The sequence below is a fragment of the Spodoptera frugiperda genome, chromosome 27, assembly GCF_023101765.2.
Source record: "Spodoptera frugiperda isolate SF20-4 chromosome 27, AGI-APGP_CSIRO_Sfru_2.0, whole genome shotgun sequence".
Lineage (NCBI taxonomy): Eukaryota > Metazoa > Arthropoda > Insecta > Lepidoptera > Noctuidae > Spodoptera > Spodoptera frugiperda.
The window spans coordinates 10957602-10974116 of record NC_064238.1 but is presented as its reverse complement, the minus strand read 5'-3'; the positions used below and the strand labels follow the sequence as shown (position 1 = coordinate 10974116).

The 16515-nt window shown below is 33.8% G+C and overlaps 1 protein-coding gene and 1 long non-coding RNA gene across 2 annotated transcripts in view; both read left to right on the top strand.

Moving 5' to 3' along the window:
- Nucleotides 1-5555, top strand: part of LOC118263671 (nose resistant to fluoxetine protein 6-like) — a 57256-nt gene extending 51701 nt beyond the window's left edge. The window contains exons 10-12 of the mRNA XM_035575788.2: nt 112-254; nt 535-646; nt 2885-5555. Of these exons, the coding sequence (XP_035431681.1) occupies nt 112-254; nt 535-646; nt 2885-2973 (344 nt within the window). The 3' untranslated portion in view covers nt 2974-5555. The remainder of the gene's footprint in view (nt 1-111; nt 255-534; nt 647-2884) is intronic.
- A 6687-nt stretch (nt 5556-12242) lies between these two features.
- LOC118263673 (uncharacterized) lies at nt 12243-13227 on the top strand. Its single transcript, XR_004782611.2, has 3 exons — nt 12243-12405; nt 12830-12902; nt 13133-13227. It is a non-coding gene; the product is annotated as an uncharacterized LOC118263673 (long non-coding RNA).
- Nucleotides 13228-16515: the final 3288 nt, after the last annotated feature.

The window sequence follows — 16515 nt, the reverse complement described above, 5'->3', positions numbered from 1 at the left end:
ATCCCTAGTAATCTATCGAAATTCGACATAATATTATTATATTCGACAGAATATAATATTTGATACTATTTAAATTGCTTATTATAACACTGCTTTTAACTTTACTTTCAGGTTTCTTGGGTAAATTACTGACATGGAAGTTTTTGGCTCCTTTCTCAAGATTGACGTTCTGTGCCTATCTGGTGAACGGAATCGTTGAGTTGTACTACGTTGGTGAACTGAGACATCCACTACATATCACGTTCTTCACTGTTGTGAGTATATTAATTATTTGAAAAAAAATTGTAGTGATTTCGAAAATTTAATATTTATTTTGTTACTATCATTACGTTCTGTTCCTGAACTGATTAACCCATTCTTGGTCGCTGTGCCAATTTGGGAACACCTAATAATATAGGGTAGAAACGTTGATTTCTATAGTATAACGTTTCTACCCTATATTATTAGGTGTTCCCAAATTGGCACAGCGACCAAGAATGGGTTAATTTTTTGGTTAGTTTTCTTATTATTAAGTGTACTTTGTTCTCTTTCTAGATGGCGAATGCTATATCTCACATTGTGCTGACATTCTTCCTTGCCCTATTTCTATGTTTAACCTTCGAGTCACCGTTACATGGTATCGAGAAGATACTTCTTCGAATGTTCGGTGAGTATTTCTACCTAATACTACCAGTTGTTTTATTTATTCATTCGTGAAAAGTTAAATAAAATTCGAAGTTTTTGCATTTCTTTTATAGTACAGTACTTAGTTAGGTGATCGAGTCTACTTGTCTATCGTCTTCGCGATCATCATTAGTGTTGCTTTGTCAATAAGACAAAGAAAAATAAAAATCAGTTATTCTTGATTGTTGACGACAATCGACAATCTCTAAAAATATTATTTTTATTTACGACTGTCTGAGATGCATTAGAGAGCAATCATTGAATATCCTCCTAAAGTGCAATTCATCTTCTATTCTCACACTGACAAAGATTAGATATGTGTGTGCGTGTGTGAGTTCGTCAGAAACAATTCAACTTAAACACTCAAAAAGTGTCCTTTTGAATTCATAAGTTTAAAATCAAATTGAAATGAATCTCTAAGAACACATCTCAGATTTCGAACTTATAATAACTAATGTAGTTAGATCAATGATCACACTTTTAACTTTGCTATAAGAGTCTTAACAAAGTTGAAACTGCAATCAAAATACGAGTACAAAGTTATTGAACCGTAAAATTCTCTTAAATCAATTTGTTCATTCATAACTTTTGGTCTTAATAAGACATTTGAGTTTATATTTTTAGATTGGACCGCGGTTTAGCTCGCTTAGTATAAAGTTACTCGAAAGTCGAATTAGCAGTGATTCATTCATTCACAAAAATAATTTAGGCATAGTAAAGGTTAAATTATGTATTGTCAGGATATTACTTGAGAATAAAAACAACTCCGTAACACGTTAACTCCTACGTTTTTAGGTATAACTCTAGACGCTAAGCTACAGTGGGCCCCACATATAGATAAGTTGTCGAAAAGGCTCAGCTCAGCAGCATATGCCGTTAAAAAAATTAGAAATTTAACTGATGTAAATACAGCGCGTCTAGTATACTTTAGTTATTTCCATAGTATCATGTCATATGGTATTCTCCTGTGGGGGAATGCTGCTGACATTCAGTCTGTCTTTGTGCTGCAGAAGCGAGCCATTCGATCAATTTATAATCTTAGTCCGAGGCATTCTCTCAGGGAACTATTTAAAGAAATTAATATAATGACTGTTGCCTCTCAATATATCTATGAAAATATAGTGTATGCTCATAAAAACATAAAGTTATTTAAAAAGTACAGTGATATACACAATATCAACACTAGAAATAAAAATAAATATGTTGTTCCTACTACTAGACTTAAGAAAATAAGCGGTTCGTTTAGATGTCAATGTATACGCTTTTACAATAAAGTTCCCAGCCATATTCAAAGTTTAAACCTGGGTAAATTTAAAAATGTTATTAAAGAAAAACTTTGTAGTAAAGCTTTTTATAAAATAAAAGACTACTTGGAGGATAGTCAGGCTTGGGAATGAACTGCTATAATGTCCACACAGGTCTTGCTGACATGTTTGTAACATATAGTTACATTTTTTATACAATTTGACATAAACTTAATTTGACATTGTTTTATATTTTTTTTCCTTTTATATTTCCTTTTAAAATTGTTAGTTTGAGGACCGTGTGAGACTTTTGCTAGTCATTTTATTTTTAGTAAATTATGTTCTGACAGTTTGAGCATTTGTGTGGCCTACCCAAATGTTCTTTTGGTTGGTGTTGTTCGTCGGATCATTCAGCAACAGCCGTCAGCTGTGCTGATTGTAAACTGACACATGCGTGCTGCCATCTGAACAGGTCCGCTCAAACTGCTGTGGTTCTTTCCTCAAAAGACCACTACAGAATCAACTTGCACGGTTCTCCGACATCTTTAATTGATTTTGTCTGGACTTTAAAAGAGACTATGACCTCTGAGTTTGTTTCGGCATTTCTTCTCAGAGTAGTCGGATAGGAAATGCCGGCCTCATCTAGTTATTTAAGAGATTGACGTGTAAAAGTGTTATTTTATAACCTATTTGCAAAATAAATATCATTTATCATTTTATCATTTACGTCGGACACTTGTGACCGATGTTTAGCGGAGGGTTTGCCTTCAAAAGTTTCCTTTCAGTGTTATTATTGTCATGCCTTTGAAAGCGCCTGACAATAATAACATAGCAATACATTTTAAAGTGATATTTTGTTGCATTACAATTATTGACAGTGAACAATAACCATTAACTTTTGGCAATATTTTTGTTAAAATTAAATAAAATAAACCTTTTAAAAGATTTGAAGTAATTTTAAATCATTTTATTTTCAGCTCGGCCCGTACTGAGTGACAATGCAAGAAAAGAAGTATCATCGGCGGAATCATCGAGAAACACTAGTCAATCTAAATTAGATTCGTAGTTTAGTGTTTTAGCCTTACTTTTATATTGTAAGTAAAAATCACTGTGTGATATTTACACAGATGGTTTTATTTATTTAGCTAGAGGATTGCTATTTGTCGCGAAATTATATGAAAAGGTACAGGAAAATGTTAACGAATACTTTGAATTGAAATAAAACTTCAAAAGTGGGTGTATTATAACCTTGTTAAGTGTATATAGTCGTGGGTATCTAGGTAATTCGAATTTAACAGGTTAGGTTAATACACTATTATACCGGTTACATTCAAATCTATAGGTGCTTTTCCAGCAGAAATATGCTAAGTAGACATGCTACGAAGATTTAATAGCTAAGCTGTGAAAATATGTGACCGTTTCCATCGATACTTAGCTATGTAGCTGTGCGAGTAATATGTGCCGTGAAGATGCACCGTCGCAAAGTAGCAGGGCGAGTAAGATGCCCAGCTCGAATATACCTACGATGTATTGATAATAGGAAAGCCATCCATAGCATCTTTCCATATAAAAAACAGCTTAGCGAGTCCGTTCCCAGCAGTGCTATATGTATCAATGAATATAATTGGTGGAAGCCAAACGCATCCACAACAACGAAGCATAGCACATCTCTGGTTGAATAGCACTCTAAAGACGTTATACGACTTCTGCCACCATTTTTTACAATTGTAAAAAGATGTAGACAGTAGGTAAGTATAGTTTTATTAATAAACTGTCTGAAAATTCAATACCATTTCTTTATAAACACAATTGCAATCATAGGTAATTTTGTAAATATATTTTAGGCCATACAATAATGATACTTATTATTAGTAGGCATAAGTTGGAGATTAGGTATTATTAAGAATTTTTTACATTTATTATATAGAAAATTATGTTACCATTTTTATATATTTTTGTTCCGTGATAAATAAATATTAGAGCAGCATCACTTACCAGTTAGGAATAGCAATAAAATTGTAATAATATTCCGTGAAACGTATCCGGCATGGCGAACACTTTTATTACCAAAATTACAAGATGGTGATAGCCGGCAGTATTTTTTATATCAATCCTGAATATATTTCTGCCATTCCCAACTTTATAGTGTACGCTATAAAGTTCTAAATTGAATTTTCTTATCACAGGATACTGTTCGTCCAATAAAATATGTTGACATTACCAAGTTCTGGCGTTTTAGTGTTAACATATTTTTTTTAATGTATTTGAGGGCTTTATGACACGGTTTAGTAGGCCAGTGTGTAATGGTGTGATGCAATATTTATAATTAAAATTGGTATTTGTGCTAAGGTAATAAAGTCTAGATTTCAAAACCACCGTTTCCTATTATCCATTGTAACAATATGAATTAAAAAAATATAGATATATACTTTAGGAACAATGTATACCACCAGTATTTTACGTATATTTACATTCCACTTTTCGTCCAATAATGACATCGATTTAATCATAATAGGTTTTTAATTAAAGTCATCTATATGTATCTATATATTAATACGTGATGCAAAAACTTTGGACCGCTTTTTACGAAAATTGCGCGGACGTAGGAGCATAAAATTTGGTACACTTATAGTTTATGTGTAGGAAAAGTGCAGGACGCTAATATTTTTCAAAAATAATGCTTATAAAGTACATTAAATTAATAAATAAAACATTACACACACATGCATAGTATCTGATCGTATTTGACAAAACGTCAAAATCGATAGACATTGCGATGATATTGACGTCTCATATGAATAGAGTTTTATAAAAGAGTTTGTTTGAGTTTGAGTTAAATAAAAATTATCCTTGAACGTATGTTAAGTGGTATTGTAAATTAAATCGTATATGGTTGAATTTCAACCACTAGGCGACCACTAGTAGAAATAATTTGGTTAAGGCTTTATTCATGTATATTATGGTTATCATCATGACATTTTGACTATATTTATCTTTAATTATTTTCAATTACAGTGAATTCTATTTTTGGAAGTTCGGCCTCATTAAATTACTGTTTTGAGAAGTAAATACTCAAAAGATTGAAAGGCTTATATATAAAGTAAAAAATATATGTAAAGTAATAATGTTATTACATCATATTAAGTCAATTAAACATAAATTATTTTTAATACAATTACATAAAATTAAACAAGAACGGCGAAGTTGTGGCGCCCAAATGGGCCTGGTCAAATATTTAAATGCATTGAATAAAATTAGGAAACAATTATAATAACTGTAGTTATTTTACGTTAAAAATGTAACCACCATACTCAGAGTCTTTTAATAGTTACTTAACCCAGTCATTCGCAATTGGTTTCGGAACAAAATCGTTACTGTTAATGCATAGTTTAAGTAATCATTAAATTACTCTGAGTACGGCAGTATTTGTTTTCGTATTTTTAAAAATAGTGATTGTATTATTATAAACATAAATTCTATTATGACTTCTATTTTTCTATAATACTGCATGTACAAGACTTGATCCTTAAGACTTATGTATATAAGATTTCCATTGCTCAATGTATAACTCTATTATTGTATATGTATAATGTATATACCTCATATATACAAGACATTATTTTGATATTAAAAATGTTGTTCAAATTATTTATTTGTTTCTTTTCGGAAATCCACAAAACTACATGCGACGGTTAATGCAACATCAAAATTTTAAAGTAATTGGTAATTATCATCTAAAGTACGTATAGCGATCGTTTACACAATGACCGGCCAATCACTTTGAAGAAATGTGTATTGAAATCGTCAATGTGCCATCAAATAATCTGCATTTTTCTACTAACTATCAATCAGTAGCAACAAATTTTAAAATTGGCCTGATGGTAAGCTAAACACATCAGAAATGCGTTGCCGGTTTATAAGTAATCATAGTTTTAGGTATGTATAGGTAACCATAGCATTCCCGTGGCATCAATAGCATCCGTGCCAATGGTTCACCATTCCTGACTTAGGATCACGTGTAATTTTCGCTAAAGAAATAAAAGACGTAAAGAAGCATTACTTCAAGCTAAATTTTGCTATGAATAGGTACACATAAAGTAACTTTAATTTATTAAACCATCCACACAAAATAAATCAATCTTCATTACTTGAACACAGTAAAGTTTCCTACACTTTCGGCCATACAAAACACAACACAATATAAACGAGTTAACTCCAATATTTGTGTTACGAGTGAATACACTCAAGTGCACGGCGCATGGTCGACGAACTTGGACAGTTTTCAATTACTCAAAGTTACTGAGTAAGTGCATAGCCCGTCAACTATTTGGAAACTTGCATAATCTTTGCCGGATCATGGTAAGCATACATGGTCAGTGCTTCTACTATGAGTTTGGTAGAGGGCCTAGTGCGAGTCTGTTTTAAGTTAACGCGATTGACACGTTTATGACGTGCAGCACTCTGATTGGCCAGTTCTTATAAATCAACCAATCAGAGGGCCCACACGCGATTACGTTAATGTAAAACGAACTGCGACTAGGCTCTCAGTTGTTTTTATCGGTACTCAAAAATAACGACGAAAACATATTTGGCATGAAAAAAATTACAGCGCCTCTAGCGGTCACTTATGGAAGTAACATTTTCTATACGAAAAAAATGATGACGTCACTAACGAGTATCGACGAAATCCTATTGCTTTAAGCTCATGGTAGAGGTACTGAGTACGGTGTAGTAGTAGTATTACGTATAAATTAAACTCGCCGCCTTGCCATGTTGCTACAGTGTAAAGTGTAGCGGATTTCGTGAATCTTGGCTGACTTGATACATATTTGGTAGTTCAGCGTTGCTGAGAGCTGACGAGTGGAGTTTGGAGAGAAGAGCTATCTTCTAAACTCCAACAAGATAGCTATGTTTGATACATTGTTTACTAACCAATTTGTAAGAAAACAATAGTTCCTATAGTCACATTTTGTAGAACATACTGAAACTGCAAAAACATTTAATGTATTTATGTGAAGATACGTATAACATTAGAAGATTAGTTTCATATTTAATTTCAAAACAATATTCATATATCTACCACCACGCACAATGTCGAAATAGTGGACGGATATAAATACTTACCTAACTCTATAGTCAAAGAGCCAGTTTATCTAAATCAACTCTTTGTAAAGTAATTCTGACTTGACCACTGAACATACAACTACTACAAAGAATACTTACAAAATATACACTTTCAGAAAAAGTGGCTTAGTGTTTGTTCTAGGAAATTTTCAAGTAGACCCTGAACTATCGCTAATCGCTGACAATGTCGCCTGTCTCGAGTTGAAAAACTTATATCGGGTCTCGGAGAGAGCCGCGTAAAACGTTATCACAGAGAAACAACAGGCTTACAAGTTCCTTCTCTTATCTTTTATCTTTTGTCTAAACAACGTTCCGCCATGTTTATATACGTTTTCCCGCCCAAGTTGGCTGAACTTGCCATTTGTTAAATTAAAATGTTGCCCGACTTCCGATTTCTTTTTAAGTTTATTTTCTTTATTTGCAATGAGTATTTATTTAGTAGGAGTTTGGTTTTTTTTTGTTACTTCCTTGGTTTTTTCTTGTTTACATTTTATTGTTTATTGATGTGACGTTGTGATTGTGTGATTTTTGTTTTGTAACTGTTAGTGGACCATACAAGCAATCGAATGGAACGGAAGACATGTTTTACTTTCTATTTCTTGTAAAGACAAGTCATCAGTTGTCAATAGGTTCAGTAATTCAGAGCTATGTTGTACAACTTGTTAGTTCGTTTAACCATTTCTACACAACGTAGGGCTAAGAACGGTTAGGCCTTTTATTTAACTTACTAGATTTATGGATCCGACAATAAATCCTAAGAAAATACATGTCAACAGAAAATCAGTAAACACGAAACAATTCTTCCCATCCAGTAATTTATCTTTCTGTTACAAAACTAAGGACGTTTCCTTGAAAATTTCGAGAGAAAATGTGGTTTTATTTACTCAATTCTCCTTTTGTAGGGAACTACTCGTGTCGCGGAATGCGGTTACTTTACTAAAAAGGGAATGTTCGTATAATTAATTCTTGTTGTAGTAGCACAAGATAACAGGATATTAATGAGATAAGACGTATTTCAATACAAGCAAGTATTAATTGAAATCTATAGGTATTAGGTAACTTACGTATTAGGATACGTACTATACTGGAAAGCACTTTTCGTCTTCAAATTCCAAAATCACTTATTTTACGTCGCAGCAGGGCTGATGCTTGAAACGGAGTTGCGGACTACCTAGCGAGTTTACCACAGGACTCCGGCTCTAGAAGCAGGAGTAGGAACGGGGTGAATATTTTGTCAGTAAGAGTCTAACATTCCCACTCGTCTCGTCCAAGGTGGGAGAAGTCATCGGACAATTTTCCTCCCCCAAACAAAAAAAAAAACCTACTTTACGTTCCCGTAAACATGAAAAAAAGAGAACATCTATATTCCAAACACATAACCATGAACTACATAGTGAAACGAAGGTTAACAAAACAGCTCACGTAAACACAACACTTTCACTTCTACACTCATAACCCTCTGTTTACAGTGTCGGCCAAAAAATTACAAAGTACAAACGCTACCTAAATAACTTCACGACAGCCGCTTGAATTAAAAGGGGCAACCGCGCGTGTGCCTAACTTTTTTACCCTTTCGGAGTAACCGGCACCTGTGTTGCTTAAATTATGTAAATACAATTTAATTCCAAAGTCCTTTGTAATCTTTTACTTTCAAATTTTTGGGGAAATTGACTTATTTAGGCATATGAGTTTCTTTTTTGGTATTCTTTATTTTGGGTGACGGAAAAAGGTAGGCTTTGTTCTGGCGTGTGGACTGTGGATGTTGGTAATGTGATTATATGCGCGCGATTTCCTCATTTGTTATGTGAATAAGGGAAGAGAAGGTTAAGAACTGAACAAAATTATCAATATCGTTTTCGTGTGCTATACTTACATAAATTCACCATACATAATGTATTTTAATAATATAATACTAACATTTAATAACATCCATTTTGAGAGAAAAACTTAATAAGCATATTGAAGACAATAATATCATGTCTACCTCTCAAAATGGATGTAGGAATAGGTCCCGTGGTACTAAGGAGCTTCTCCTCATTGACATGTCCATTTGCCAACAGGTTCGTAGATCTCACAAGAATTTGTCCACATGCTGGATAGATTATAAGAAGGCCTACGACTCCGTGCCACATACATGGCTCATGAGGGTACTGGAGCTGTACAAAGTCGATACAGCTCTGCGTGCTTTCCTGATGTCATGTATGAGACAATGGAAAAGTTCATCCAGGATGTCACAAATTTGTAGAACGATGAACCCATTAGGATAGAGCGTGGTATATTCAGGGTGACAGTTTGAGTCCATTATGGTTTTGCTTAGCTCTGAATCCTCTAAGCACTTTGCTTGAGGATTCCGGGTTAGGTTACAGGTTGAGAAGAAGAAATTATATACACTTTACATGGATGATTTAAAGCTACCTTGCTCCAAACAACTCGCATCTAATGAAATTACGTAAATGTCACTGAAACGTTCAGTAATGCCATTGGATGGAATTTGGTGTGGACAAATGTGGGTAAAGAGGGGGAAATTAGGAATCAGATGAAACACGAAACTCTGATACCACAAACTTTTTTAACCGAAACCTATTACTGTGGGTATCCTCAGAAGCGTCTAGACACCTGTCATGAAGCAAGCCTTGTGTGTGCTTCTTTGGCCGCCTAAAAAAAACTTAATAGTCTTTTATCATGGTAGACAATTTACAACGGTTGGGTCAAAGTACTTCTGTAACTTTTGGCATACAAATAGTGGACTCAAACGGAACTGGACGCCCTGGACAGAAAAGTCCGTTCATTGTTGACTGAGCAAATCACCCACGATTCAGTAATGAGACTTACATTAAATGTGGGGGGCATTTTTAAATGCCAAAACCCTAAAGAACAGTCAAGTGTGCATCTCCGAATTTTGGTAAAATGGAGGTGGGGTATCGAGATGTTGTCTCAGTGGACAAAGGACTTTGACTTCTCGACTAATGGACTGGAGAGAACCTATTACTAAGCACTAAGGATCGCAAGAATGTATTCAAAGTAAGGAGTTGCACGGACGCTACTATCGGGCCTTACATGGGCCAGATACATTTCTTAGCGTCCGTTCCTGGCTACGTTTTGAACTTAAGAAAGGAAGGTTTTGTCTGTGCAATTATGGACGAAGTTATGTTGAAACAACTACTGAAAGTATATTATAAAGGATGGAACGGCTGACATTTGTCGGGCATGTCATCGCCCAGGGGAAATCCATCAATATAACTTCGGGTTGTTCTCATTTAGCGGGAGAGTACTTGCACAGACTCTTGTACCAGGATAAATCAACCACTTGCTTTAAAATACAAACTTCTCTGAAGTGCCGTATTATAAGTATCTGCCTGAGCCCAGGTAACCACTGTATTGGGATCCGAACTAGCATCACAGACAGGACAGTTGTGTTAACATAGGCTGACATTGTGGTGAGAACCAAGCCGTACAATTAATGATATAACAATCCTTGACGAGAATCTTGTGAAAGCTGAAAATTAGATAAAGCCAGTAAATCAACACTGATGATTAGCTCAAGCAGGTTGTCGACATAATGGGATTAGATTCAGCAATCATTGTGACGATATCATATCTGCATGTTTAATAGTAAAAGCTCGACCAACACCTGAATAAACGTTAGATGGTTGGATCTTATTCCTAATGCAGAAGGCAGTATTCTGGACACGGCGCGTATGTCCGGTAATTCCTCTCTCTTGAGCCCTGACCGGTAGCTTGGATTTTACCCGTTACTGGTGGGCTACTGCTTTTTATATTTTTAAATGTTTTATTTATTTTTTTTTTTATTTAATATTTAAAAATGTAACAACCAAGTAAAAGAAATAAATGAATGTACGAAAATACTAATAATATAATTTTAATTTATTATACCATGTATAATGTATTCATCAACTATTTCACTTGAGATGATTGTTTCATTATTATGTGTACGACTGTATATCCCAATTGGTTGATCTGGTAACCCCTGTATTTAAAAGTGTATTGTGTAGTGAAGTATTGATATCCGACTAATATTATAAATGTGAAAGTTTGTAAGTATGGATGTCTTTTACTCTTTCATATTAAAACGGCTGAAGGAATAGGAATGAAATTTGGAACAAGGGTAGATTATAGTGTAGAAAAATACAAAGGCCACTTTTTATCTCACGGAAGCCGCTGGCTGTGTTCTGTTTCATTATTGATATAAAAATTATAATGGAAATAAAATAAGTACTTGTCGAACGTCCTTAGCTACCTTTTACAAAATTGAAGGCCTTTAATTTCGTATTGTCAACGTCAAACGATTGGTTTTGAGTTGGGCAAACCTTGGGCAAACCTAGACGTACCTCAAAAGATCAAAACAAAATATTTTAAATATTGTGTATGTATCCTTGAAGTCTAGACACCTGTTACATGAGAAGCCTTGCGTGTGTTGCTAAAAAAAAACTTAAAATTGTTATATGTAGACCACTTTTGTGGGTAAAGATATTTCTGCAACTGACCAAATATGGTCTTTATGAGTTATTATCATTTGGGACAAAGAAAAATGCAATTAATTATTGATGAAACTTCAGGGTTCAGTTAAGACTATAATTAAATGGCCGATTATAAACATGACATCACACTTACCAATACGTAGTAGATACAGGTACCTACACTGACTTTGATTTTGAGTATGTGACTGTGACTATACTCCTTATTCTCCTCCCGAGTTAAATGACATAGAGTCATACATTTTCACCTTGGGTTGTAAGAAAAAAATTAAACATTTTTAATCTCATCTCTTAAATCACTTCTTTGTTTGTGTTTATAGGCTTTTTTTGAGGGAGGTAAATCATCCAATAAATTCTCTCCCGCCTAACTCAAGGCGGGAGTCTCTTACTGACTAAAAACTACCTCGTTCCTTTTTCTGCTTTGAGCTGGAGCCCCGGTAACCTGTTACGTTGTCCGCAGCTCCGGAATGTGTTCATAGGCTGACATCAAAAACAAGGTAATTTGTGTTCCTTTCTTTACAAAATTAGTGGGAAATTAACACTGATATCTATTATTCAAATATGGTACTAATTTTAAAAACAATTAGACATATCATTTCATTGTTTAATAGTAAACTCAAACACGAATAAATTATGGTACTTATTCCTTTGTTCAATACGGGGGCTTGCCTTCAATAATATTATTTACTTTTCTATATATCTGTACCCGCGTCATTGTGTTCTGGCGTAAAATGTAAAATTTAAACAAAATAGAACTATCAGCTGTGATAATAAAGATCGTTTTAATAAAATAAAATATTTTATGTTGCTTATCACAATTCAGTTGGTATTTTGACGAGCCGGTCCTGTTTTGCCAGTCGAAGTTGAACAAAAATAAGGTAATATTTTTGATGCATTTTCTGTTGTATTATATGAAAAATTCCGATGCTCTTTGCAAGATAAATATTTGCGTTTTTAATATCGTTGTGTATGTATTTGTAGCATAAATGTTTCTGTTTATATTTTCTCTTCTCAAAATTATTGATATTGATCTCTTTAAGTTCTCTTGTTAGTCAATTTGTTAATACCTATATATATGTTAATATAATTTGCATAGGTATACGCTCTATGCGTATAAAATTCTAAAAATATCTATGGAATACGATCGGTATGTAACTCACCACGAATCAGTGTAAAATTTACAATTTTAGAACAAAACTTAACGTTACAATTATCATTAAGAAATGTATTTTTAGACGCAATGCGCATGCATAATTATTTGACTATATGAATAGCCTATATGAAGAACATTTTTTGTTACAGATGTATCAAAGAATATTGGGAACTATCGCTATTATCTTAGTCATATTCAGACTGATCGTTGAAGGCACTCATGGTGAGTATTTATCGAAGTAAATCGAGTTTTCCATTTATTGTAATGACTTGTTAAATTAGTGTTTGTATTTTTACACAAGTTTAGGTTGCGTCAACATTATTGTATTTATTGTCTGGGTACTTTAGATATTGGTTGGCCAACACTGTTTACCAACAGGAGCTGAAAACTCTGAAAATTAACTAACAAAGTGTAAAAAAGGTTTCTTTAAAATGTTTTCTTTATAATTTCAGATGGAATTGATTCAGACAACAACTACGACGCTTATGATACTTATCTAGTAAATCCTGATTCTTAAGTCTATGAATAAAGTTTTCTTTTAATAAAATTGCATTCATTTTATTTTTACCTTATTAAAGTGATCGCTAATTATAGAATATAAAGGTCAATAGATTTATCCAAATGTAAACTAAATCGTACCTACATAGAAGAAAATTAAAACAGGTATTCAATAATAGAGGTAAGCTCATTATTATATGGAATTAATTTATTACGTCAGAAGGTAAACCACAGCTGCGCAAATAATTACATATCATACTTTAAAAAGTATGAAGATGGTTAAAATTGTCTTTGAAAATTTTTTGATGAAGAATTTTAAATAATAATAATATAATATTTTCTCATCGAAAATCGAACACTCAATCTCGAGCTCAGTACACTCAACTCCTAGATCAACGCAATCGCCCAACAATCCACGAACACAACATCAACAAATAACAATTAACCTACTTCGTACACACGAAAATAAAATGCATCAAAAAAACAAAATAGAGGCAAAATGTCGCACGCGTTTTTACCGTTCCATGCTTTCAATATTGCACCGTGATGAAAATGCCGGGGCTCTGAAAGAATTTCGCGTTTTCTGTTAATATTGTACGTAACCGTAGTATCACCATACTCATGATATTATTATAAAAATACGTGGAATCGTGTCATTTTATTTCGACAAGTTCGTAGACGCTGAGAATGTAATATTTTGCCGAGTTTTTATATTTGATGTTGTGGTGGAGTTCCACTGCGTTGTTGTTGCTATGAATTGGTTAAATACGTTAGTAAATGTTTTTATAATAATCGTCTTTATTGTGAGATATTCTTAGGAGTGACACATGTACTTCTAATTCGTTGAGCACCACACAAAATGCCATCTCCTTAGGTCATCACATATGTGAATGGTCTCACGCCTGTCTCCCATGGTGGTAGGCAAAAGATAATCAAACGCCAATTGCTACGATTTTTACACATTTCTTTCGCTTAATCAGCAGTCATCAGTCTTTTCACGCATGCTTTTCGGTTAAGGTACTCTTAATTTGGCCCTTCTTTAAAATACTTGTTTTAGCAGATTCCCTTGCCTATTATAAAGAAACCGTAAGTTACATTTTCTACAATTATTTCTATAATAGCTATAAAAATTAAAATAACTCCATTACATTCAATCACATTCAATTATCGCTTTACCCGGATGACAAACCTAAACCCCGCCTGGTTACAATGCCAATGCTAACAGTAAAATAGTTTCCACTTCGAGTTAGATCGACTGACGTTTCGATGTTTCGGCAATCCCGAGCCGGATTTGAAAATTTGAATGAATAAAAACCCCGGCATCGGTTTTTTACGCGACTTTTTTCCGTTTTCAATTTTTATAAGTCCTTACCTTATTGTTTTCGATATGTGTTCGATTCGTATTTCCAGTGTGTCATTCGATATTGGTTTATTTGAGTGGTGTCAATAGTTTACGATTGATAGAACTGTGAAATGTACTGATTTTTATTATGGGAATAGTAGAGTAGTACGTCTATATGCATAGATGGATGATTAAAATTAAATACGACCCATGATGGAGTTCTTAAAGTTTTAAATCCTAGATTTCCAATTTCGAATTCCTAACATTCAGCACCATTATTTTTGTCGCGCGAAGCGAGATGAGAGAGGGAGTGTCGGACACTTACTGACTAAAAACTACCCCGTCTCTACTCCTGTCCTTCGAGCCGAAGCCCCGGTAAACCAGTCCACTCCTACTGAAAACTTACACTTGAAAATTAAGACCAGAAGACTACTTAGTTACTTCATACGTCAATCAATACTCAATTTATCAACCATTGAACATTTACCATACACAGGTACAAAATCCAAGCGAATCGAAAATCCATCAAAAAACAAACTCGACAATCGGACGCGTGCAATTATTCAAAACGAGCTCATGATGAGAACGAGTGTGCTCAATAATTTCACGATATTATTCCGGACAGACAGCATCTATCATTTACATCATTGATCGACAAAGGGCCCTTTTGAATTCTGCTTTTGAACTGGAAATGACTTTTACGCATTGCGGTACAAGCGTATCTCGTAGGTATAGGGAAAGGATTGACATAATTATTTCCATGTTTTTTTTTTATGAATGGCAGCTTGTTGAGTTGGGTTCAAAAATGTCAATAACTGATCATATTTTTTTCGAGTCATTGAGTTTTGTTTGTTGTTGTTTACGTGTTCAAAGTAGACAGGTAAAATATGGGATTTTTTTTGAGGAGGAAAATTATCCAATGACTTCTCCCGCCTTGAGTGAGGCGAGAGAGAGTGTCAAACTCTTACTGACTAAAAAACTCCCTGTTTCCTATCTTTTAAAAGTATGCCAGAATAATTGCATTATTATAGGAGTCATACATTGACAATATAGTGGTTAAGTTAGAAACTAATTATATAACTTTTTGCCATTCTTTTCATTTTCAAAAGGTTCGTTAATTTTATTCCCTTACTACGTAACATAATACGCCGATCAGAAATAAATTCCAATCTAAATTAAATTACAAAACGTTGAACTCACGAAAACATTACGCATTCTGTAAGGAAAGATGTATCTACACGATTTTTTCATCAACTCATCAAGCTAATGCTTTACAAATTAGCTAACATACAACATTATACATGGGAACACGTGTAATATATTAAATAACATCCTTTTGTATGAAACTCTTAGTCCAAAGCAACGAATTTGGAGATCAAAGCCATTCAAAAACATACTAATAGAACACAGTGGAAAGAAAATTTACACTATTTAGAGGCCCCGGGCTCTTAGACGTTAGAGCTCCTTTAAAATTTATCATAACAACCTACGCTTAAGCACTTTGTATCAAGACGCCTACGTAAAGTGTGCAAGAAAGGGAGAACAGAAGTACTGTTCAAAAATATAGTGAATATTTTTAAAACGGGAGAATGTTTGATGACCAAGATTTTCTTTTATAGCATTCGAAAACGCAACAGAGCTGAAATAGAAACTATTATTCGTAGTAAGTATTCGCATCAAAACTTTTATTTTACCAACGTACTCAATTGCTTGTCACATGTATGAAAATTTATGGAGACGTGGCCTAGCAAAAATGGTAAGCCTGGCAGCTACCATTTTAAATTTACGACGTCTTTTGATTCCATACTACATACTCCGATTTTTTTACTAAGACTTTTACCTCAAAATAGTTCAATATTTCAAACCACTCGACCAATAGAGAAGTCAATACCGAGCTATAATCAAATGAACAACACAACAACAGCAAGAAATCCACAGAGTATACAAATCCAATAACATTTTAACGAAATTACCTAATGATACTACTGTTGTTAC